Source organism: Oreochromis aureus, linkage group 5 (genome assembly GCF_013358895.1).
Source record: "Oreochromis aureus strain Israel breed Guangdong linkage group 5, ZZ_aureus, whole genome shotgun sequence".
Classification (NCBI taxonomy): domain Eukaryota; kingdom Metazoa; phylum Chordata; class Actinopteri; order Cichliformes; family Cichlidae; genus Oreochromis; species Oreochromis aureus.
Window position 1 is genome coordinate 18,472,369 of NC_052946.1, and position 23,769 is coordinate 18,496,137.

General features: G+C 40.7%; 3 protein-coding genes across 4 annotated transcripts; 2 read left to right on the forward strand and 1 right to left on the reverse strand.

Moving 5' to 3' along the window:
- The first annotated feature begins 528 nt into the window (after positions 1-528).
- mustn1a (musculoskeletal, embryonic nuclear protein 1a) lies at positions 529-1,786 on the forward strand. The gene is made up of 3 exons (XM_031757093.2): positions 529-689; positions 792-918; positions 1,264-1,786. Exons 1-3 carry the CDS (start codon positions 681-683, stop codon positions 1,359-1,361), a joined length of 234 nt encoding a protein of 77 aa, XP_031612953.1. The 5' UTR covers positions 529-680; the 3' UTR covers positions 1,362-1,786.
- On the reverse strand, positions 1,723-10,254 carry ruvbl1 (RuvB-like AAA ATPase 1). The gene is made up of 11 exons (XM_031757092.2): positions 9,961-10,254; positions 5,748-5,834; positions 5,510-5,642; positions 4,678-4,829; positions 4,233-4,322; positions 3,436-3,585; positions 3,255-3,318; positions 2,973-3,171; positions 2,773-2,875; positions 2,592-2,683; positions 1,723-2,228 (listed from the first exon to the last, which is right to left on the reverse strand). Exons 1-11 carry the CDS (start codon positions 10,099-10,101, stop codon positions 2,069-2,071), a joined length of 1,371 nt encoding a protein of 456 aa, XP_031612952.1. The 5' UTR covers positions 10,102-10,254; the 3' UTR covers positions 1,723-2,068.
- A 247-nt stretch (positions 10,255-10,501) lies between these two features.
- Positions 10,502-22,709, forward strand: eefsec (eukaryotic elongation factor, selenocysteine-tRNA-specific). Of its 2 annotated transcripts, XM_039612213.1 has the most exons (8): positions 10,572-10,844; positions 10,932-11,164; positions 13,421-13,628; positions 13,903-13,999; positions 15,061-15,225; positions 16,407-17,051; positions 18,491-18,647; positions 21,924-22,709. In XM_039612213.1, the coding sequence occupies exons 3-8, from the start codon at positions 13,441-13,443 to the stop codon at positions 22,103-22,105; spliced, it is 1,434 nt and encodes a 477-aa protein (XP_039468147.1). In that variant the 5' UTR covers positions 10,572-10,844; positions 10,932-11,164; positions 13,421-13,440; the 3' UTR covers positions 22,106-22,709. The 2 variants fall into 2 exon arrangements, with proteins under 2 accessions (XP_031613031.1, XP_039468147.1); XM_031757171.2 differs by having other exon boundaries at positions 10,502-11,164.
- The last annotated feature ends 1,060 nt before the right edge of the window (positions 22,710-23,769 follow it).

The following is a 23,769-nucleotide window of genomic DNA, read 5'->3' on the forward strand; positions in this document are numbered from 1 at the left end:
TTTTTTTAGAAAAAAAAGTTCAGTGCTTAAGTCAACTCAGCTACTTCGTAATTGTTTCCCTGTCTGATAACAGACAGCCATTTAGTTGCTTTTCTTGCCCCTAAACTAATTTCCACTGAATGGGGTCTCCATGGGGTTAAATAATGATGTAATTATGGAAAATGAACCTATCCCATCACCCCAGCAATTTTCACAAAGATGGATGGATGGATGGATGTGTGGGTGGGGTGACATTCTTTCACAGCAGGAAAAAATAAGTCTCCTCTTAAGAGAATCAAGTACTTATCTCGTGATTCACATCTTATAAACTGAGTTTAATTTGCGTGGCTTGTTTATTGTCAGCGCTGTTAGAAAGCAGCTGCCCAAACGCGCTTGCAAAATTCCTACATCTCCGATTTATTCGACAAAAAGTAATGCCACAAGTTGTAGAAGTGTTTCATTTTCTAAGGAAGAAGCAGACCCTGAGAAAAATCAGAGGGAGAGATCGAGAGGAGGAGTCAGTTCCCTCATTACGTCATTTATTGTGTGTTAGGAACAGATTTATTGCCCACTGGAGACTGACTCACTGTTAGATTGTATATATATGAGAGTGTGTGTTGGGTTCGGCCTGTTGGAGAAAGAGAGCCCGCTGAAAGAAAGAAGGGAATTTATTCCAGGCCATCTTCAGCTACTCAACAATCATGTCTCAAGTAAGAGCAGTGTTTGAGTTTTCAAAGCAAGGCATAATTGTTGCAGACACGGGGATTGTCAGTAACCTCTATGTGTTATACTTTCCCTTTACTGCCTTTCAGCCTAATCAGGAAGATGAGCAAATGCAGCGTCCTGAAGTGAGAGAAGAAGACCTGACTGAAGCAAAGAACAAGCTGGGTGCTGCTGGGCCTCCGAAGAGCAAGACAATGGAAGTAATGGAGGAGTGCGGTAAGGACACGCACGCGGCAAAATGATTTGACAGTAAACCAGCAGACGAGAGCGAAAGAAACTCAATTCTGCTTTCTGTATTTGGTTAAGCTAAGACCACGTTACAGCCGTGAGTTAATGTGAGGGGCGTTTCTCATGATGCTCAAGTTTCCATTCCATATACAGAGAAGAAAAAAAAGAAAAGAAAGGGGTTGTAATGGAATGGGAGATTCCTGTCACAGTGTTCCCTCTGACACGGAGTGGGACACACTGTACTTACAGAGCAAATATTTATGTCTTACATAATCCTTTTTTACTGCTGCATTTACAGTGAGATATCCTACTGTTGTTTCCTGTTCTTCACAGAGAAAATGGGGAAAGTTGCGCCCTCTGTGTTCAGCAGAGCGAGGTCAGGAGCAGAGACTGCTTTCAACACTCGCTCAGGCCAGCCAATCAGGAAATAGGAGAAAACTTCCTGACCGTGGCTGAATCACACCTGCTCCATGTTCATGTGTTTGGATCAGCTGTTTTCTAGTCTTACTTCAACCCAAGAAAAATCGTGTTTAAAGCCATTTTTTCTGTATTTTGTTTTGACATAATTTGACACTAGATTTATATTGATAGTCCCTTGAATTTTAAGAAGGGTGCGTAACTGATGAACTCAGTTTCAGTGTTTAAGACAGATATTTGTTGATCTGTTTGATATTACTTTTTGTTACATCAGAAGTTTCAGAGTGGGAGTATAAAGTAGTCTATGCAGTACACTTCAGAAAAAGCTTAATACTAATAATAATAATAATAATGATGATGATAATGATAATAATGAACAGAAAGACAGATTTATTCAGCAATGATGAAATTACTTTGCAATAAAATCTCTTGAAAGATACAAATTGTCTCTTTTTGCCTGTCTGTTGTCACAGTGAGATGCTAGTAAACTGTACTACTAAAATCCAAAAATAAGAGCCAAAACTAAGGAAATTTAAATTTTTCCTTTTTTATTTCAAAACTTTCCATCGACAAATGGAACAAATAAAAATTCATCTGAACAAAACTACTAAAGAAAGCAGAGGCAGGGACACTGGAGCGAGTTACAGTGAAGGGCGAAGATGATAAAATGCAATGAACATTAAAGTAAAACTAGGATGGAGAAATACAATGATCACAAGTTTTATTTCATAAACTTGTGATCCTGATCTTTGAGGATTTTTGCTGAAGACTTGGCGTCATAGAACAGCTCATTGATCTCCTCTACCTGCTCCCTCTCCACGGTTTCTTTTCCCTGAACGCGGCCCAACAGACTGGCCGGCGTCAGCAGCTGTACAGCGTATCTAAGACAAAACAGGAAATAGGAAACACTCAGTACACTCACATACACATATTTATAGGAAACCTGTTTATAGCAGAAGATAGTTTAATGGGTGCAAATCCTACAAGTGCATTACTACAGTATACACTCTTATGTGAAACTTTATACATGTTGGTCTCAGTGACGTAGCTGAGCTATTCTAATCCCTTTGAACAAAGTTTTTAAAAAAAAAAATATTTGGCAACAGTTCTGGCTAAACAAATTTATTACGTCACAAATAGAAAGAGTACACATGAACTTTTAGATTTTGTTGAGCAAACCCTAACCCTCTTACTGAGTTGAGGCATCTCATTATAACACCCACACCCAGAGTGTTTGGCCGTACCTGAGGGTGGTCTTGGTGCCAATCTCTGCCAGGTGTGTAAGAGCCTCCTCGCTGATGCTGATTCCTTCGGTCTGAGCCCGAATCTTGATGATCTGCAGACCACAGCCTCGTTAGTGACGCATCCACAGACAGCTTGATGTCGCACATCACATAATCCACAGAATTTGGTTTTCAGACTTACCTGCTTCATCTCCTGTGGTGTGTACAACATGGTGCGAATGATCATGACTCTGTCCAGCAAGTCCAGAGGAATGCCGTGTGGAGAACTGATGTCCTCCGTCCCCCTGGTCAAAAAAAACTTGTTAAATCCTGAAACTGTTTTGTTTTGCCTTAAAAATAAACAAAAACAAAATGTGTTTCTCTCCATAAAACACTCCTCACCTGATTAAACAGTTTCCCCTGTTAGAAGCGAATACAACAATGGGGGCGATGCTGCTTTCCAGTGCTCGATGGAGGTACGTGAAGCATTCAATGTCCAGCATGTGCACCTCATCCACGAACAGCACGCCGGGTACGAGCTCAGCTATACCTTGGTCTATATAGCGGTTCACCACCTTGTTGATCTCAGCACGCAACTTATCTGCAGCGAGAAAGTGGCAGTGGGTGAAGAACTGAAGGCACCTTGAGAGATTTAGTCTGAGTCAGCTGTGAGACCGTCTCTACCTGTGATTTCTGTCTTTTTGGGCTTCATCAGTTGTCCCATCATGGAGAGAATGTCCTGGCCTCCCTGAGATGAAACAATGAACCATTTATAAAGAGTGCCAATATAAAAACAATCAACTTTAGGATGTGTATAGATGTGTTTATTCCAAACTGATGCTACTTTATTATTGCAGTTATGTACCTGGGGGCGAGCATTTGCAACATCCAGGTCGTGCAGTGTGACATCTTGGACTATCTCCTTCTTTTTGTGGACGTCACCTTTGGGCAGCGGAACATATTCCTCTGCCTCCAGGTCAAACTCTGTTGCAAAGGTGTCACAGCGGCCTTGTCTCTGCAAAGACACAGTAATAGAAAAGATTTCTCACATTGCTGCAGTCAACAATGAAGGGAAAGGTACCACACTGCAGGAGGGAGAGCAGATGTATGACTGAACTCAGTGCCAGCCCACTGCAAGAACAAGGGCATATGGCTGAAGGATGAAAGAGGTTCAGAAAGCAAGTCATGAGGTGGCTTTCAACAGTAACAAATGTGTCGCCCAGCCCTCCTCCTTTACCCTGTGACTAGAGCCGACCTGTGCTTCTGGCCCACCTGCACTGATTAAAAGAACCGCTGCTGCAGCCTTTCAGCACAGGCCGCAAGCCCCACTGTTGGTAAAGAGGCACTGTGGGAGATGGAGAGATAAATGGAACATGAAGAGCCGCAGGAATGAGAGGCTCATTCCAGAGTACAACACAAATGCAGCAGGGTGGAGAGAGATGAAAGCATGCCACCATGAAGGGTTGAAGAGGACAAGCAAGATGGAAAAACCCTCAACTTTGACCCGAATAAGAAGTTTTTTGGAAAAAACATTTTCATCTGTAAACTATACACAATCTGGTAAATTAAAAATCAGCCATGATCGGTTTCTTGCATGGATTTTGCCAACAACCAAAATGTACTGCATATGTAACATAAAAGCACAAAAGTAAAATAGTTTACCTTCACGGCTCCGCTGTTAGCTTCGATGTAGATGACGTCTCCCACCTCCACACGCTCTTTCTGTAGACTCTCGTAAATACTGGGATCCAGCTAAGGAAACACAACAACTTTAAATGTTTTAAAGCAAAACGCTGGCCTAGCTTTGGCTGTCAGCATTATTTTTTTTATTACATCAGACTATACTTGAAATCTAATTTCCCTTGGCAGCATTAACCTGATTAATAAAACTATAATCACAGTTAGAAAATAAAAACTGAAAGCAAAATTTGAACAGAAGTCATTAATATATTGACAATATGTAACTGCTGGTGCTTTAACATTGGTCCTTATTTGCATTGGTCCTTATTTGCATTACTATACAGCTTGGTCACACAATATAACTGAGTTTCCAACAGAAGGAAAACTACAAACACAAACTAAGAAAGATTAAAACTCTCAGTCTGACCTTGAGCTGCTTTGTGCCTTTGGCAGTCTTCAGACCGATGATGACGTGGCTGATGGTTTTGCCGTAGCCGCCCATGGGATTCTCGGTCTCGCACGGGGTCAGCTCTGTCACCTCCCCTTCATACACCTCCTTTGTTTCTTTGATGCGCAATCCTGAATATGGCGCAGCATTACAGTTACACATTTACACACATACAAACTTATGCACAACCTAATCTGGTCTTTATATTCCTACATGAGCTAAGCCGAGCAACGTATTTTATTACAGAAAAGAAACGTGTGTGTGTCCTGTGAAATGCCTGGGCATCGTTCAGTGTAACATGATCATGCTCTTGTTCCTGTTACATGCAGCACACAGGTGTCTGATCTTCAGTGTTGTGGGGCGCAGAGCAGCTCTAAAGGCAGGGACTGTTCCATCAGGTTGCTGTTATTGACAAGGTGATGACAACGTTCAAATGAAACCTGCTCTCTCTGAAGAATCTGTTCAAGGGGTGGAGTGAATGTGCTAATGACCACGTCTCCCTCCACCTTGGCTCCATTTGCTGCCCACTCAACAGGTTTCTTTCTCACTGCTAGTATGACCTGATCTTTTCCCACCAGTACAATAGAAGAGACGCATAAAAAAATATTATTTTTAAAAAGACCAAATGCTTTAGGTGTATCTTAATATTAAATCTAATTAAATCATTTGGTCAGTTTCTTATTTTCTTACCAATTAAGCATTTGGTAATAGTAAGCTCATTTTCACTTCTACAAACTAAATGCCCAACAGGTCTCCACAACCTGGACAACAGAAAACTAAAATCTGAGTTAAAAATCTATCCAACACTCACCAATCGCCCTCCTGAAATTCTCCATCAATACTTCTGTCTTCTTGATTTCAGATGAGTAGACCTCACTGCCGACCATGGGGCAGAATGGTACCTTGTTTCCCAGCTCCTGTGCCATAGCCAGGGCGAGGGCAGTCTGAAGGTGCGCAGGCAGGAAGAAATAAAGAGGCATGGTTAACAAACGCTTCAGAGATATCTGCCATATTAAATTAAACCTTACTGCTGAACACAGCACACTTACCTTTCCTGTTCCAGGTGGCCCTGCCAGTAAAATGGCCCTCCCTGCCATCTTTTTTGAGCGGATCAGCTCAACGATGATGCCACAAGCCTGAAGAATAATAATTAGACTATTATGCACATGCGCCAGGCTTAAATGCAATACTACTAGCAGAACCCCCACTCCTGAACCCAGGCGTTATACAACCCTGTTGGAGAACTGTAAAGCACACGAGTCAACACATCTGTTGTGGCTAAAGTCACACTCTGATACAAACGTCAGTTCCTTTAATGTGGCTGACAAAAACAATTCCATTCAAAGCCCACCCAGTGGAACAAGAATTTAGCAATTCACATCCGATTTAGTAATTAAGTATTCCATTGAATAATCAAGTAATCAGACAAGAAATACTTTTGTCTTATTAATGAGCAACAATAAATATTCAAAAGAGAAAAAACAAAAAAACAAAACAAAACAAAAAAAAACATGGCTCTTTTAAAATGAAATGCTCATTGGTTTCCATTTTAGAAAGTAGAATGTTTAAAAGTTTAACTGCATACAACTGTCACAAAGTACAATAATGTCATAAAATAAGATCTACATGGAATCTAAAATAAGGCATTAAATAAAAGCCCCTTTTACTCTGTGTTCTTGGGGACAGGGGGCTTTCTCTCATTAGTAGGAGGCAAAAAGAGTTCCGATGGTGTTATATCTCATGGATGAGGTAGATCTGGTGTGTGTTCATGTGTGTTTTTGTGCATCTGCGTGTTTAAGTGTGCTAGTGTGTCAGTGAGCGAGTCTGTCTGTAATCCCTTTAAGGGTGTGTGGCGTCGCTGCAATGAAGAAAAGCGGGCAGATCAACATTCTGAAGTCGCCCTGAGCTTTGATGCAAACGAGATGTTATGATGATATAGATGCTATTAATAATTAAGTGTCCACCCTAACAGCACCAAGTCAGTGGTTTTACTGGCAAACTGGCAAAGGTTTACTGGCACATGGACATTTTTTAGGCCTGAAGAAAAAAGCTTTTATATGTTTTTTATTAGAAAACACAGTTTTATTAATAAACCATTTTATGTTATTTAAATCTGAAAAATACTGTTACGAAAGCCTTGAAATAAATGGCCTAATACACCCCATGCCCCTCTTTAGATTCACCCCTGCTTCCTGCAGGTTTCTGATTGTGAGTGAAAGTGCTACTGTTGTGTTATGAGCTTTTTTGTTTAAAAACTGGGGGCTGTGTGGATTTAATGGCTTACTTTGTTTCTATTGCATCTCTATTTTTAGTCGCAAATATGAGTGAGATGCTGGCATTTTTTATGGCGATGACTGAGAACAACAGAGCTGTGCATAACACAAAGCACAGAAGCAAAAACAATTTGCCCTAAGGATTTTTTTTTGCTCTTTATAATCGAGTTATTCGAGTACACCATTGTTTTTCTTGTGACATTACCAATAAGTTTGATGTGTCACATGGCCCTCTTCCTATTGAAAAAAAACAAAAGTTGTATCCAAGATGGCCGACGTCTAAATGGCCACCATGGTCACCACCCATCTTGAGGAGTTTGCCCCCTCACATACACTAATGTGCCACAAACAGGACTTTAATATCACCAACCATTCCCATTTTATTACGGTGTATCCATATAAATGGCCCACCTTGTAGTTTACAATCTGTGCAATCCTCTGTAGCCACTCACATTAACTGTCAGAGAAATAATAATGCATTGTATATTTGTATCAAAACAGCAAATAACAGCTTGCACAATTACTTAAGAAATGCTAATTGTTCTCGTTCCCTTCCTGTGATCCTGCTTTTGTCATCTACTAAATATTGCCTGCCTCAGTAAAATTACGTCTAAATCGGAATTGGAAATCATTATTCATTCTTTTGTTTCCTAATGACTGGACTACCGCAATTCACTGTACATCGGCTTCATTTGTTGGATCGCTTACAAATAGTCCAACCAGCAGCTGCGAGGCTACCTCCAAGTATTCTGATGTAACACCCTATTTGATGTCTTCACCCCGGATCCCCATAAGTTCAGACTTCAGCTTAAGATCTTTGCAATTATTTTCAGAGCTCTGCATGATCAAATGCCTGCTTTCATTAGTAAACGATTGCATCCATATACAGCATGCATGTGATTGAGATCTTCTGGCCAAAACCTCATTGTTCTACTCTGAAGACCGAAAATGAAAGGAAATAATGCATTAAGGATCGAGAATGTACTACTATTACATTTGAAATCTGTGGACTCTAATGAAACTTTAAAAGAGCTTATTTGCATAGACTTACTTTTTCCTAGTGGAAATTATTGTTGTGCTTTTATATCAGCATTGTTCTTTGTTGATTGTCGTGGTAAAGCATTTCATCTCGAAATGTGCCATATAGATATGTTTTACCTACATTCTTTACAAAAACATCAGCACTGGGTGCAGCACATGTAGCAGAGTACACATTGGATGTGGGGGGGGGGGGGGTCAATGTAGGATTTTTAAGAACGAAGTCAATTTTCTAATATCGGATTTTTTATCTGACAGAAATATAAAACATAAACAGATTTGCCTTACATTTGTTACTGTAGTAATTCATTAATTTGTTTACGCTCTGCTCTGGTTGTTGCTTCTGTGATGTTCCAAATAACAGGGAAGTTGCAGAGTGCCCTCTGATGGACAAACTATGCAGTGTCGATACGTCGTTCTCAAGTGTCCTCTTTATATTTTTCCTATTTTCACTGTTAAGGCAGTATAAATGCCAGTACTAACAGACCACCAAACAGCTAATAACTGTTGATGAACCTACCCTGCTGATAAATGAATCAGGCTCTAGTCTACGGGTGTCAAACATATGGCCTGGGGGCCAAAATAAACCAAGCAAAGACTCCAATCCAGCCCACTGGATGAAAATGTGCAAGGTGGAATAAATTATTATTTTTTTAACTGTATTTTCATAGGTTTGACAGCTTTTTCCTGCTGCTAAAGACATCCCTATTCATATTACACCAAAGCAGCAGATAAGCAATTAAATGACAGAAAATTTCCTGTTTTTTGTCTTTACTATTTTCTAAAAAGGCTCTTTTTTCCACAGTGATTCCCGAGTTAAAAATAATTTTTGTGACTTAAAAAAAAATGCTGTTTCATAGTTGCAGGCCAGTCTGAACAGGGAACTACCAGAACCTTTTCAGCAATTTTAGACATTTATTTCTTTCAGTTTAAGACTAAAGAATCATGCTGACAGATTTCTTTTACTATTTACTACAGTAAAATGTCTATATCATGAAGAAAAACTGAGACATGCTGTTTAAATTGCACATCTTTATCTTATGTTAAGATATCTCAGAGATTAAATGTGCAGTTGTACACAGACGGAAAAGAGTTTCACTGGTCCAGCCCACTTAAGATCAAAGATGGATGTATGTGGCCCACAACATAAAATGAGTTTGACATCCCTGCTCTAGTCTTTACCGTAACTTTGCTATTTAGTTTGTGAAAAGCTTTGCTGGGTTAACAATGAACCTGCAATATTTAATTTTCAATAAAACTCACACTAACTTGCAAATATATCAGTTTGTACATTCAAATAAATATTACTTACCAATGTCAGTGGCCACTGATCATCGAATTGGTGTGTTACATGAATTTTGTGGGTGTACATTTTCAAATATAGTGTGACACCCTAGACTTTACACCACTTTTTTTTTATTAGTAATGATGATTTTTTTTTAAATTACCAGCACAAAACGGTAATAAATAGCAAATAAAAAGATAAATACAAAATATTGACAATGGCCAATATGAAAAATTAAAATTTGTATCCCATTAAAATTTGTATCAGCTCCCATAATTCACTGCTGTTCGAGATCATTCTCTTATTTAATTTTCCACTTAAGAAAAGGGATATATTAAACCACCTTTGAATTTTAAAATGGCTTTAAATAAATGTAGTTCATCTGGTTACCCTTATTGTACCTGTACCCAACAGCAGATCCGTTTTTCTCTACTACATCCATCAAAAACCGATACCTCCCTGCTGTCCGTTAGTAAAACAGTTATTATAAATTCACAATTCATACTTTTAATCCAGATTAACACGGCGATCCCACTCAATGCTAATAGGATTAGCTTGTACTGTAGTGCCTGTAAAGCGCTCAATTATCCTCGTAAATATTCCCTTCTTACATAATATTCCCCCAAAAGAAAAAAGAAAGCAAATGACGTGAAACACGAATATTACCTCTCTTGCAGCCTCCTGGCCCACGAGTCCACATGCTGTCTGTTTAGCATTACCGGCCTCGTCTAGCCCCAGTCCTTTGACGTGACTGTGTGAGGCGATCCTCTGCGTTTTTGTTGTGCTTTTTACCTCCTCGATCTTCATATTTGCGTTATTTATGCAAATGTATTGAGTAAAGTCTGCCAGATGCGTTAAATACACATAAAATCTCTCCTACGATATACCGCCTCAATCGGCGCCGAAACTCAAAACACAGGAAAATCTGTTTCCATGTGGGTAACTAGGGAAAATAAGCGGAAGTGATACCTTTAAGTACCGCCCATCTAACAACTGTGGTAAACTATTGGGCTATGCCAAATATCCCCGAGTATTCATTGGATTAGAGCCTGTCAATCACATTAACACTCCAGAGCCCGCCCTTTTGTCGTTTCCCATTTCCGTTTGTGTTTCTGTTGGTTTGTCGTAGTAGAAACTGTCTGAAACTTGCAAATATATGAATTAAAATACAATATAAATGCAGGAATAAAAAGGTAGACAGGTTTTAATAACTTCAAAATTAAGATGTAATTAAAGTGCTATTATGAGTGATCACTTTCCTTTTATGATTTTTGTCTGCTAATAAAAAACAGTTCCCCCTTAACGTGTTGTCCCTAGGATAGAATACACTGACACTAGGGAAGACTTTCAACAGTTTCCTCGAAAGTTATGTCAGATTTATTACTAAACCACACGCTGTAAGCCACAAAATATTCATATATTTTTTGCTTGAGGTGTTGTGGCTTTGCTAAATAAGCGCAGTCTGTAGCCATAAACTAGCCCCGCTTTTTGTCTGTTTTTGGAGCCGAGTTAAGCGTCTCTCCCAGTGTACAGAAATATACGCGCTCCAGGTAAGAGTTCAACAACATGTCCGAATCTTCTGACACCCGCACGAAAACGTTAAATTTCAACGTCGGCGTGCTCGGACATGTCGACAGCGGGAAGACGTCGCTCGCCAGGGCGCTGAGCAGCACTGCGTCCACAGCCGCCTTCGACAAGAACCCGCAGTCCCGCGAGAGAGGCATCACTCTGGACCTCGGCTTCTCCTCCTTCACTGTGGATCTTCCCGATCACCTGCGGGACAGCGTGGGAAAGCAGCCATATGACAGCCTCCAGTTTACCCTGGTGGATTGTCCGGGGCACGCTTCTCTCATTCGGACTATCATCGGAGGTGAGCTCTGATGTAGGAGGGCCACGATTTCCCATTTTAAATACAGAATCATCAAAAGAAATGACGACAACGATTTTATCGCGATATTTACAGAAAATGTAAATATGCAGTCAGTTAAATCTACTTTGTGTGTGTATGTGACTGCATGCTGATGCTGTCTTCTTCGGCAATAAAATAACTTGCAGGAATCTGGGTACAAAAAGTTTGGATGTGAGACCACAGACATAAAATACCTTCATAAACCTCAGTTTCACATAATTTCCTTAGGGCATCTTGATGCATGCTCAATCATCCAGGTAAGTAAATTCCCAAAAGTTGATTCTGTTCATCTAGCGTTTTCAGTGGGAGAAACGTTTCGTCACTCATCCAAGTGACGGATTTTTTTTTTTAAAACACCACGTCTCGGTGGCTGCACCTTGGTCCACCCCAAGGATCGGTCCCCCGACACAAACAGAGCAATATAGTGTAAGCTGTTAAGTGCCAGGAGGATTGCCAGGATTTATACATCGGGGAAACCAAACAACCTCTGGCTAAGCAGATGGCACAACACAGAAAAGCCACCTCGTCAGGCCAGGACTCCGCAGTAAATTCACACCTACAGGCCAGTGGACACTCTTTCAATGATGAGGATGTACACATCCTGGACAGGGAGGAACGCTGGTTTGAGCGAGTCAAGGAGGCCCTTTACGTGAAAAGGGAAAGACCATCTCTGAATCGAGGAGGGGGCCTAAGGGTACATCTCTGCCATCTTACAATGCTGTAATTGTAGCCATTCCCCAACTCCCTGTAAATGGTACTCATGGTCATTGATCAGTGGGCTTTGATCAATGATCTTTGATCAGTGGTTGTTGTCATGAGAATTTGCATATTATTGATCAAGGAACTGACCTCCCAGCCCATTCCCTCAGTGGTGCTAGTTTCAATCATTATGCAAATGTACTGTTTATAAGGTTGGGGAAACCTGCAGTCAGCTGAGACTGAAGAATTCACTTGAATGAGTGATGAAACGTTTCTCCCACTGAAAACGCTACGTCCAGATGAACAGAAAAGACATTTATGCAGGAAAAATATTCAGAATTCACAAATTCTACTACACATATTTGACTGACTATGACTGAAACAGAGTAGATTACAGGCACTCACAACATCACCCAAGTTGATATGTAACTATCAAATGAAAATTGGAAAAACTAAGTGCTGGAACATCATAAGATTTAGTCCTGATCAGTCACGAATGAACAAGTTTGTACAAAACAAGTTTAACAGTATGCCCATAAAAACATTAAAAAATGTCTGGGATACCCTCAGTAGCGCAAACACTGATAGTGTTTGGTGTAAGGGTGTACATTATCAGACTACTATGTTTGTATCAATCACAATAGATCATTCTTTTCAGATCTTTGTGAGGGGTGCAGTCAACAGGCCACATTAGGATAGTAACTACATCCTCGCCACAGTTGAGCTTCAATTTTATTGTCCAGCAGAGGGCGCCCTCTCTTTGCCAGCATGTCTCAGTGGGTCTGTGTGTGTTTGTGTGTTTTCTCAAAGCTTGTTTGAAAGTATGTTGAGTTTAAAGGTTGGAAGTATTGGGAGAAACAACTTTAGGAGTTGCAGACATTCAGAGCAAATAGTCCTGTTTTCTTATTTGCTGAACAATAAAACATTCAACATACTGATATAAGTAAACTGTGGGAGATGTAGTAGGGTTGTTTTAGAAGCCCATTAAACACTAAATGCATCTGTGTTGTGTGACCAGCACTGTAAAAGAAAAAAAATGTAAGAGCCATTTAGGTGGCACATGCTGTAGATTATGGAGGAGGAAAATTGTGTGTGGATTGGGGTCTATATTAAACTTCCCCTCTAGTCCCAAGTGGGGGGAGCACAGGAAAGAGATGGAGCCAAACAGAGGGAGAGAAAAGAGGGGAGCACAGGAAAGAGAGATTGCCAAAATCAGGAAAAGAAAGAGGGAAAGGAAAGACAACCAAGTGAGCTGCGGCTCCAGTTTCAACCCTCTAGCCTTTTATTCTCTCCTTGCCTCTGTGCACCCCCTCCCTTTATTTCTCCTCTTTTTCTCCTGTTATTTTTGGGTGTCCGTGTCCATTCCTGTTTGCATTGCTGTTGTCGGCTTCATAGCCTCTAAGCATTTGCATCTTTTTATAGAGCAGGAAAGCTGAAATGCCTTTAACACAAAGCACTGCATTGTTCCCCTTCAGCTCACTACTTTTCTTTGACCTCTGTGACATCTGCCTCCTCTAGGTGCCCAAATCATCGACCTGATGATGCTGGTGGTGGATGTGGTGAAAGGGGTGCAGACTCAGACTGCAGAGTGTCTGCTGATAGGAGAGCTCACCTGCCCTCGCATGGTTGTTGTCCTGAATAAGATTGACCTACTGCCACCCAACAAGAGACAAAGTGCCATTGAGAAAATGACCAAGAGACTCCACAAAACACTGGAAAACACCAGGTCTGCAATTATATCTAAAATAATAATTGGGTTACACAGCTGCATAATGTAGAGCCACACATCAGTGGGGTTACGGGGATCCCAAGCACTTGCAGTAATCACAGAACTAACCCTCATGTCAGCTCCCTCATTTATTACACTTCATATCTCTCCCTCTGTGTCCAGAGTTAGTCTGCTCCGCCTGCTTATATTTCAGTGATGCTTTAAAAAAAAAGCAAAAACTAAAACATTGAAGCATGGCTTGATTCCACCTTGTTGTTTTTCTGTCGGACAGATTTAAGGATTGTCCTGTGATTGCCGTAGCAGCAAAGCCAGGAGGTCCGGAGGCTCCTGACACAGAGGAGCCACAGGGAGTGCCACAGTTAATAGAGGTAAAAGAGACTGGTTCCACTCTGTTGTTACTAGTTAGTCAATAATAAATGAGTGATCAGTAATTTAGTATGATTACTTAATTGATGTGCTTAAAAATGAGTTAGTCACAGCAAGTATTTCTTTAATCACACATTCTCAAAGTTACAAATTCAGTGAGTTAATATACATGAAACACTTTTAGTTATTATTTAGAATGTGTCTGCTGAGTTTGGCGATTTGTGTTGATAGGTTTTTGTTTTGTGCTGATTCATTCATTCAGTCAAGTGAGTGAAAAAGTAAAGCTTCCTATGTCTCATTAAGCGCAGTATATCATGAACTGTAGGGTTGAGTATCACATACTTGTGGGCCACATTAAGTGTCACCACTGGCTCATGGGATGTACATGACAATTAAATAATCCACAAGGAGCCATTGCTAAAGAAATTCTAACAAATGTAACTAAATGCTGTCAACACTTGTCTGTAGTTCTGCCATGAGATAAAAATGTGATGATAATGTTTTAGGCTATTCTTTTTTTATGCATATCTAAGTTATAAATACTTTTGAAACCATTATTGTTAGTATTTTTTATTTTCCTCATTGTTTCGAGGAGACAAACGTGACAAACGTATGCAATAAGAGCGACATTTGACAGTTGGAAAAGAAGCTCTGTGCTCTCTGGTGGTCAAACTGTAATGGAAACATTACTTCAGGCACATCTGGAACATGGAGTTTCTTTGCTGCTCGCTGATTTCGATCAGCTGCAGAGAGATAAACAATTGGTTGATTTTACTGGTCAAACTCAGTCAAGTATTCAATAAAGCTGAATAAAACGTAACCTAAGGATGGTACTCTGGAGAGTTTATGTACATTTTCCTGGAGTGTGAAAAACTGCTGAGTCGGATCAACTCTGTCAACATAAGAGGCCGAGCTTCAAAAACAGGATTAGTGAAGAGAAGATATGGATCTCATTAATGCTTGTACGTGTCCGAAACCATAGACGTGACCTTGAGATATTTTTTCAAATCGATTGTGGTCTCTTTTTTGTATTTTATATTGAATATGTGCTTTCTCCTTCTAGCTTTTAAAGAAACAGACATACCTACCCAAGAGAGACCCTGGAGGTGACCTCCTAATGGCTGTGGATCATTGTTTCTCTATCCGTGGTCAAGGAACAGTCATGACTGGGACCATCCTGCAGGGGTCGCTGGCCATTAATGACACTGTAGAAATCCCAGCGCTAAAGGTGTGTTCCAAAAAAATGGGTACGAATTTGGAATTTCTGATATGTACAAGCAAGAAACATTCCCGAGCAGTGGAAAAGCATTCGAAGGAACCGCAGAGTTTCGGAAGTTCAGAAGTTGAGTTGGCTGTGGGCAGAAAAAGGGACGGCTTGCCGGCTGGGATCAGAGGATGTGTCAGTTTAGTGCGAGGGAAGGATGGGGGGACTGGGGGTGGACTGGGAGCACAGGAGTTGGGTAATTTAGACCAGATGCAAACTATGAGCATGTCTCAGTGGCCTTGCGTGCAGTCATCATGGTCACCTCTTGGAGGCAGCATATAGCTAAATTGATAGCCACTTGTTAAAGAGCCTTGATCCAGCTTACGGGTGATTTTGTCTGTGTGATAGGCAACAAACACAACCATAAAATTCACAATAGAGTGTCAAGCTAGGGATCGAAAGTGTGGTGTGACATATACATTTACTCATCTGGACACCTTTAAATCATCCATGTGTTCACCTGTTTTTGGAAATGTGTATTTTATGTAACAAAACAAAGCTTGGCATCTATTTGGTGTCTTATTTATCTTTGTATATATTCAAATATGATTTTCACTCTTCAAGTCCTTTTCTCAGAAATTAGTCATGCATAATATTTTACACTGTAGTGGGACTTTTTAAATAGCCAACAAGTTTAATTATTTGTCTTTGCATTTATCAAAGCTAATATGTTGACAAATAGTGCACTTTAAACTGTAACTTATACAAGCTTTTTGTTTACATGTGTGCATGTTTTATTGATAAAATGCCGCTAAAGGGCGTTTTCGTGTATTTTAAATATCAGAGTACAGGAGATAATGATAACTATTATAACTGATGTTTCGTTTCTTTTTAATCTCTACATGTATTCTGGGTTTGTTTTTCAAATTTTACCTCTAAAATTAAAATATCGATAAAAATAAAAATGTTAAAGGAAACATAAAACATTATTCTCTTTCAAAAGGAAGCTATAGGAAGTTAACTTCTGAGCTGTAAACTTTACTATAGAGCCCTAGTATACTTTCTCCTTCTCAGTTTTGCAGTTGTTTAGCTTTGTATCTGTTACATCTCAGTCTGTTATTAAGTTTACATGAGGAAACTTTTTTGTTTGTATTTAAATGTGTTTTGAGCTGTGTTATTTATTTCTCTATGCTCTCTGACATCAGGTGACCAAGAAGATAAAGTCGGTGCAGATGTTTCGGAAGCCTGTGTCTGGGGCCATGCAGGGGGATCGGGTGGGTGTGTGCGTAACACAGTTTGACCCTAAACTGTTGGAGCGTGGTGTGGTGTGCACCCCAGAATCCTTGCGCACGCTCTTTGCAGCTGTCATCTCTGTAAGGAAGATAGGCTACTTCAAGGGCTCTCTGTCCACCCGTGCCAAGTTCCACATCACAGTGGGTCACGAGACAGTCATGGCAAAGGTGACCTTCTTTGGGCTGCCACCTGCGGGTGCCTCAGAGCCCCCTCCAGACTCTAAACCGCCTCCATCAGAGCCCTGCTCACTGGAAACCCCGTTCACCTTTGACAGGGAGTACTTCTACCAGGATGAATATGTAACTGGTCAGGGAGAGGGGAGTTCGGGGCCTGACCCAGAGCAGTGGGCTCTACTGGAGTTTGAACGGCCAGTCACGTGCCCTTCTCTCTGTCTAGTAATTGGGTCAAAGCTAGATACAGACATCCACGCCAATGCATGCCGGCTGGCTTTCCAGGGCCGTCTGCTGCAGGGGTTTGAAGATAAAAACTACGCTGAGACCGATCTACCTCGTCTGCGCATTTACAAAACCAAGCACAAGGAGGGACAGGTGGAGAGGGTGAGTGCACGCTCAGCAGTTTGTCTCTCATTTAAAATGATCAGTGTTGTGACCTTTCAGCCTTCTTTGGAGTCCTCTCCTTGCATCTCTGCCCTCTCTGTCACCTTGCGCTCCTTTTGCTTGCTCTGAATCTTTGGATGTTTCTCATTGCTGGTGGCACTGGAGCGTGTCTCTCAGACAGAGCCCCTATTGTATATTCATAAACAGACACGTACACACAAACAAGCATGCATATGCAGCTCTGGTGAGCAATATTTGAGGCATGGGATGGGTATGCATGCCTTAGCATGTGCTGTGACAGAGGTGTGCGTGGGTGGCCGCCTGACGCCACTAGTCCTGTCTAGCTGTCAGAGGCTGGCGCTGTTTGGACACACCTGAGTGGCACACGAATATCCACATCCACTGTGAATTAGTCTAGCTTTCCCTTCTGTCTGCCTGAGTGCCTTTTGCTCTCATTCTCTTCCTCTCTGTCACATACTCTCGCCACCTTTATTTTCATATTTGTGTGATTGCTGTTTCATTGTGTCCTGAATCCCGAGCCGCTCTCTCTGTGGTTTTCATCAAACATCTGACTTAACTTGGATTTGTCAGTTTTTCAGAAACTTAACAAGTTATATTTACATTTTTGTTCACACTAACTGTGATTTTGATAGTAGCTGTTGTCATTCTGTGTGTTACAGTTCAGCTTCTCTGCATGTTTCCCTCATAGAAAGGCAGATTCAGGTCAGGGGTCAAGTGTGTGAATTAGTTTCCTGCTTTAGCACCTCAGGCTGTTGACAGCTCCACTCGCTAACTCAGGAGCAGAACAGCATGTGCACGAGGTCAGATGGTGGTCGTGTGACGTTAACGTTGTCGCTCGTGTGTCTCCCAGAATGCAGCAGTTATGCTTCAAACTTAAAGAATGTCCTTTTGGTAAAAGAACACATTAGTGGCATTGTTGAGATATGACGAACTCGAACAGTCACAGTTCAGACGGTCTGTCAAATGACATATACAGCAACTGTATTTTTTTTTTTATCAGCTCATCAGTCACGCTTGCGATACATCAGGGTCAAATGTTCAAGAATGAATGAGGGTTAAGCAGAAGAGAAAGGAAGAGCTGGTGATGAGGGCGAGCTGGTGATGGGGGCGAGTTGGAGACAGAGCGGTGCCCTCACGTTATCAGATTAGCAGTGGGTTATATTGACTTAGTGATGGAAGATAATCGAGAAATAAAAACAAATATGCCATTAAGTGCACAACCATGAAAAAGAGAGTCCGAGACAGCCAGGCCGCGGGACTCGATGAATGCAGCTGAACGGTGCAATTGAAGAGGGTGTGGGACAGATCAGCTCTTCGTGACGGCAGAATGAAATCACACAAGATGAGCAATAAATGAATTATTAGATCATACGCTGCCTTGCACACTGTTTGCATAATTGTTGCTCTCTCGTGCCCAGGTAACCGATGATTACACTGTGATTGGCCGCAGCCTGTTCAAGAAGGAGACCAACCTCCAGCTCTTTGTGGGGTTAAAGGTCACCTTGTCCACAGGAGAAACTGGTGTCATTGAGGGTGGGTTTGGGCAGAGCGGGAAGTTCAAGATTCGCATACAAGGTAAGGATTTAGTGAAACGACTACCCTGATGTTTCCTGCTGCACATAACAGTCTCTCCCCCTTCATCAGTGCTCACATCAGGAGCAAATTCTCTGTCTTTCCTTGAATTTTTGGGGCTCACCGGACAGTTTTCAGGATGTGGTAAAAGTGGTAGGCCTGACATCCCGAGCCACATTCCCAGGATTCCTCCGGGGATTGCACGTGTTCCGGGGGAAGCCTGATCAGTGTTTATTTTACCTTCTGTTGCTCAAAACCCACGACTCCACACCAGGAGGGAAGAGAAAACAAAAATATCTAGAAAGAGAGCCTCACCTACATCCTTTTTGCTGCCTTACTCCTGCATAATCAAAAGTCCTACATATAATGTCACGCACATCTTCAGGCAGGAACATAACATAAGACATTCAGGGGTATAAGACAGAGAAGTCATGATAGGTTATGATCTGTTTGAGCAGTTGTACTTCTAACCCTCAAGTGAATCCATCATATTTTGTATAAGAATACTTTTTAAATGGCTTTACATACTTTACACAGTAAACTCAAACAGATTCAGTGAGGTGGTCTCCTTGGCAAAGCCAAAGTCTGTGAGCTTGAGCGGGGCACCGGGTCTCTTTCAGGAATACAGTAAGTTCTCTGGCTGCTGGGAGTATTCAGGAATCCAACAAAAAGATATGATTACAACATTAGTAACTAAGTCACCCTCAGTTTAAAGAAAAATCAAGTAAATTTCTTATCAATAAGTATGATAAGTCAATGACAAATAGCATGTAGCTTGACATCTCTGTGGGCGATGTTGAATGTGTGTAAAAATATATTGGATAGCCTCACCTGTGCTCTTCCTGATGTTAGTAGCCTCTGAAGTGGTGAGACTGTCTGGTCTTTTAACAGATAATAAGCGATTTGACTGAAAAGCTCGCCACCATCCATGCTAAAAATTCAATTTAAATGAGCCAGTTTGTTAATTAGTTAAAGTAAATCATTCAGATAAAAATTGCCAGTAAAAACCTATTAGGAATCTACTAGGACCAGCCAGAGTCTATGAAAGGCACAGAAGGTAGGTTGCTATGGTTGCTTTTACGCTCTTTTAGTATGACTAAAAGAGAGATTAGCAGTTGATCATTTTAAACACTGGTCTAAACAGATTGTTAATGTGTTCAACAGGAGAGATGGAGCAAGACAAACTTGAAGTCTCTTAATGCCCCCTTTATGGTTCAGAAACTTAACATCAGCATGCGGCATGTACACACATGTATGTAAAGTAATGAATCCTGGTTTTCAGTATTTTTTATGCAATGAGGAGTTTCAGCATCGCAGTTCTACTAAATCTTTTCTCGGCTTTAGGTGGGATGTATGGTCCAGATATTCTCAAAAGCAACAATTTTCCTCGATCAACCAGATATCCTCAACCAGCTCTGGTTGCTCTGGTTGTTCTGGTTGCTCAGTTGTCAAACTGCACGTACTTCTAGATATCTCTGAATCTCCCATGGTACACCACAAAATATTAAAGAGCAATGTTTAGAAGCTGAAAAATACAGTAAAGTCAAACCTTATAATGTTAAAAATACACATATATTTTAAGGGCCATAAATAGAAACGCATGTGCCTTATTTAACCTCCTGTAGGAAAAAAAAAAACATGAAAAGTTGAAGATGTAGATTCCAACAAATTCATGATAGGAAACATTTTATTTTTTAAATGTTATAAGTTTATAACAGGAGTAAAAGATGAAAATGTAGTTGTTTGGAGGTTAAAGCAGTTTGTATATGCTGGAAGTTCGAAGTAGTTTCTTTGTCACTCAGTGTAAAAAACCCCCAAACCCCCCCCCCAACAAACTAGTATTGGAATGCTTTTACTCTAATACACAAGTTATTAATACCTGTAAATATTATGAGCTTTCCTGTGGCCAGCACAGGTCTGTTTCTAATGTGTGTGCCTGCTTTTACACAGACTTCACCCACAGATTATTTCCTGTTCAAATCAGCTGTTCATACCTGCATTATTTATAGGGCTGCAACTAATGATTATTTTATATCATTCAGCTGAGCATATAGTCTAAGAGAATATTCCTATAATTGTGTGTTATGTTAGAAATGGTTAAGAGGCTTATCCACAGATTTCTTGTACAGAGTAGAGGTAGTAGTGACTGGAGTATTACTGATTGTCCCTACTTTTCTAAATATACTGACACAAAACTGTCAGTATATTTGCCACTGCACATGTTCTCCAAGCCTGTGTACTTTTCCACTAAAAAGCCCAAAAGAACTGTGTAATACATTAGGTTGCTGTCATTGTATTGATTCACTCACTTCCTGTCTCCACAGAAAACAAAGTGATCTTCACACCAAAGACAGTTTTTATCAGTATTTTATGCTTTTTGGTTATTAATGTTGAACCACATCTGACAAATATTTTTTTAAGTAAAAATCCTCATGCTTTGAGAGATGCCTTAAGTTTTTTAGTACCTGTAAAATTTAATTTTGCTGTGCAGGGAAAATGCCAAGACATTGGCAGCATTTGTGGGCAGAAAACAAAATAGCAATCCTCATGTGTCACTTGAACTCAAGTGATAGGGTGTGGGAGGGCGTGTTTTGTGGTGGCGAACGGGACATTTTCAGCTGATCAAAGATAACGAGAAGAAATTTCTGGCTGCGCTGCAACCATAACAACCCTCACGCTGGCATAACGATAACAAGAAGAATGCTGGCGCCGCTGTACGTGAGGTCAGACAGTCAGCGTGTAAAACAGTGAACCGAGACTATTTCTTACCTTCCGTGTGCAAGACAGCAAGCAAACAAGCATTCAGTTTGTTTCCTCGAAAAGACATACAGACAGACGACAAGATATGATAGAGAAGGACTTGCATTGCATGCCTAACTGGCATCGAACAATAAACTGAGCATTTGCATGGGTTAGTATGGATTAGAATAAGGCCAATATGAGAGGAAAGTAATGACTGAGAAGCTAACAGATAGATGCAACACAACGTGGAACTGTGTAGATTATAACTAGGAGCAACTGTGACCTGGTTTTCTACGTACTGTCGTTAGTTACATCAGGAGCACGGAGGCATCAGTTGATCTCGAGGTCAGCACATTGTTACAGCATCAGCTGCACACATAACCGAAAAGATCCATATCATGTATCACATATGCCATCACAACTACTGTTCATACTGTCGGACAGTATACGGTAACAATCTTAAAGTTTTCTGTGTTTCCATAAATACAGTTTTTTAATACAGTTTGAGTTGACCTTGATGTTGATGTCTTTCTTCAGAGGGTCTTCGACCAGAAACCAAGCAGCTTTTTTCCTCCACCTCTAAGAAGAAAGGGAAGAGTGTGAGCAAAGGTGGAACTGCAAATGAAGAGGAGCCCAGAACAGATTTTCAGCCTGTTAGCATTCACTTGCATTTCAAGCGATATGTCTTTGATCCACATAAAAAGATGGTTCAGTCTTGACCTCTGCTGCACACGCCATGTTGCAACACCAGTGACAGAGAGTAAGATAGAAGTTGTTTGAGAAGTCTTGGCACAAAGAGAGGTGACTACTAGGCTGTGTTAACTCTCATTGCCTTTCATTTTTTTCTGGAGATGGAGACAGTCTGCTGAAATGCAATGATTGTGGAATGCTAAACGCATGCGAAGCAGTGATTGTTTTATCTCAGTTTAACGAGCTGGATCTAATCCTGTTTGCTCCATCAGAAGGGTGAAAGCTGCTCAACAGATTTCAATACGTTTGATTTATCTTTGAAAAAAAAATCAAGGCTTTTGTTCTTCTTTATTGATAAAATCAGAATTGAATCAATCATTCTGACTAGAAACTAACTTTTCTCTTTGTTGTGTATGTGTGTGTGTGTTTTGTTTTTTATTTTAAATTTAATCTGAGAACTTGTTGGCATAAAGACTTTGGCACTGTAGAAATACTAAACTCACGTTCACTCACATCTCTGTGCTCAGTGGGTTTGGCTGCATCTTTAACTAATCGGTGATCAGTGGCAGTTTGTATGATATTTGATTTCTGTTCATTGATGATCTCAGAGAAATAAAACAAAACTCCTGTTAATACTGTTTTTTTTTTTTTTTGTAGTATTTATCCATAAAGTAGTACACTGGGGGCTCAATACGAGCCCAACTGTACTGCTTATACACTGATAATGCTCCAGCAGAGTGTAAGTTGCAGAAATGACATTAGTTTTGCCAAATTTATAGGCACTAATATATATAAATTGCACAACATATATCGTAAAGTATTAATGCAAGCAATCAGAAATGCTGTTTGAGTTGAAAAGAAGGAAGTCTTGTGCATTCTGACTCTCCAGACACGAAAAGAAAAATGGTTTGCACATGATTTATAGTCTCACTTCTTTAAACCCTAAAAAAAGGGACATCAGTGTTGCTGCTAATCAGCAGTTGTCGAGAAGTTGCTGGGCAGCCACGGTCACGTCTTTGTGCGTGAGTATGTGTGTATGTACGTGTCCATCCTGTCAGTGTTATTGGGCGGGGCTGTGAGAGTGCAGGACGCTTGGTATGTAGCAGATGATGTCAGCAAACTGTTCCTGTGAACAGCGACTCTATCTCAGCAGGAATCTGTGGAAATTGGAGAGAGGGGAGGTGGGGGGTAAGGAGGGAGGAGGAGCAGCAGGAGCAAGAGGGGACACTGGAAGGATTGTTCCTCTGAGTGACAGTCCTTTTAGTCTTATCTCCTCTCGTTCCTCTTATAGAAAACCAGACAGAAAAAAAAAATCTGTCGCTTTTTACTCCTGGTCTCTCCAATTTCTCTTTCTTGCTCCACCTCCCCCTCTTTCATTCTGGTTTTTATAGAACCCCCTCCCCTTTTTCTCTATTACTGGCTTCATTATGAGGCTGTCATGGAAATTAGCTTTTTGGATCCTAAATATTTCCCCAGTGTTACAATTAAACCGACATACCATGACAGCGCACATATTTGTGTCATTGCCCAAGTTTAAGATTTTAAACGTAACAAAACAATAGTGTGCATGTTTGGTTTGTTTCCATATGTCATAATCTCCATTCTTATAAGAATGTCCTTAAACAACAAAAGCATTAAAATCAAAACATGGTGGATAAAAGATAATAGATCGTGATTACCTTGATAAAGATCT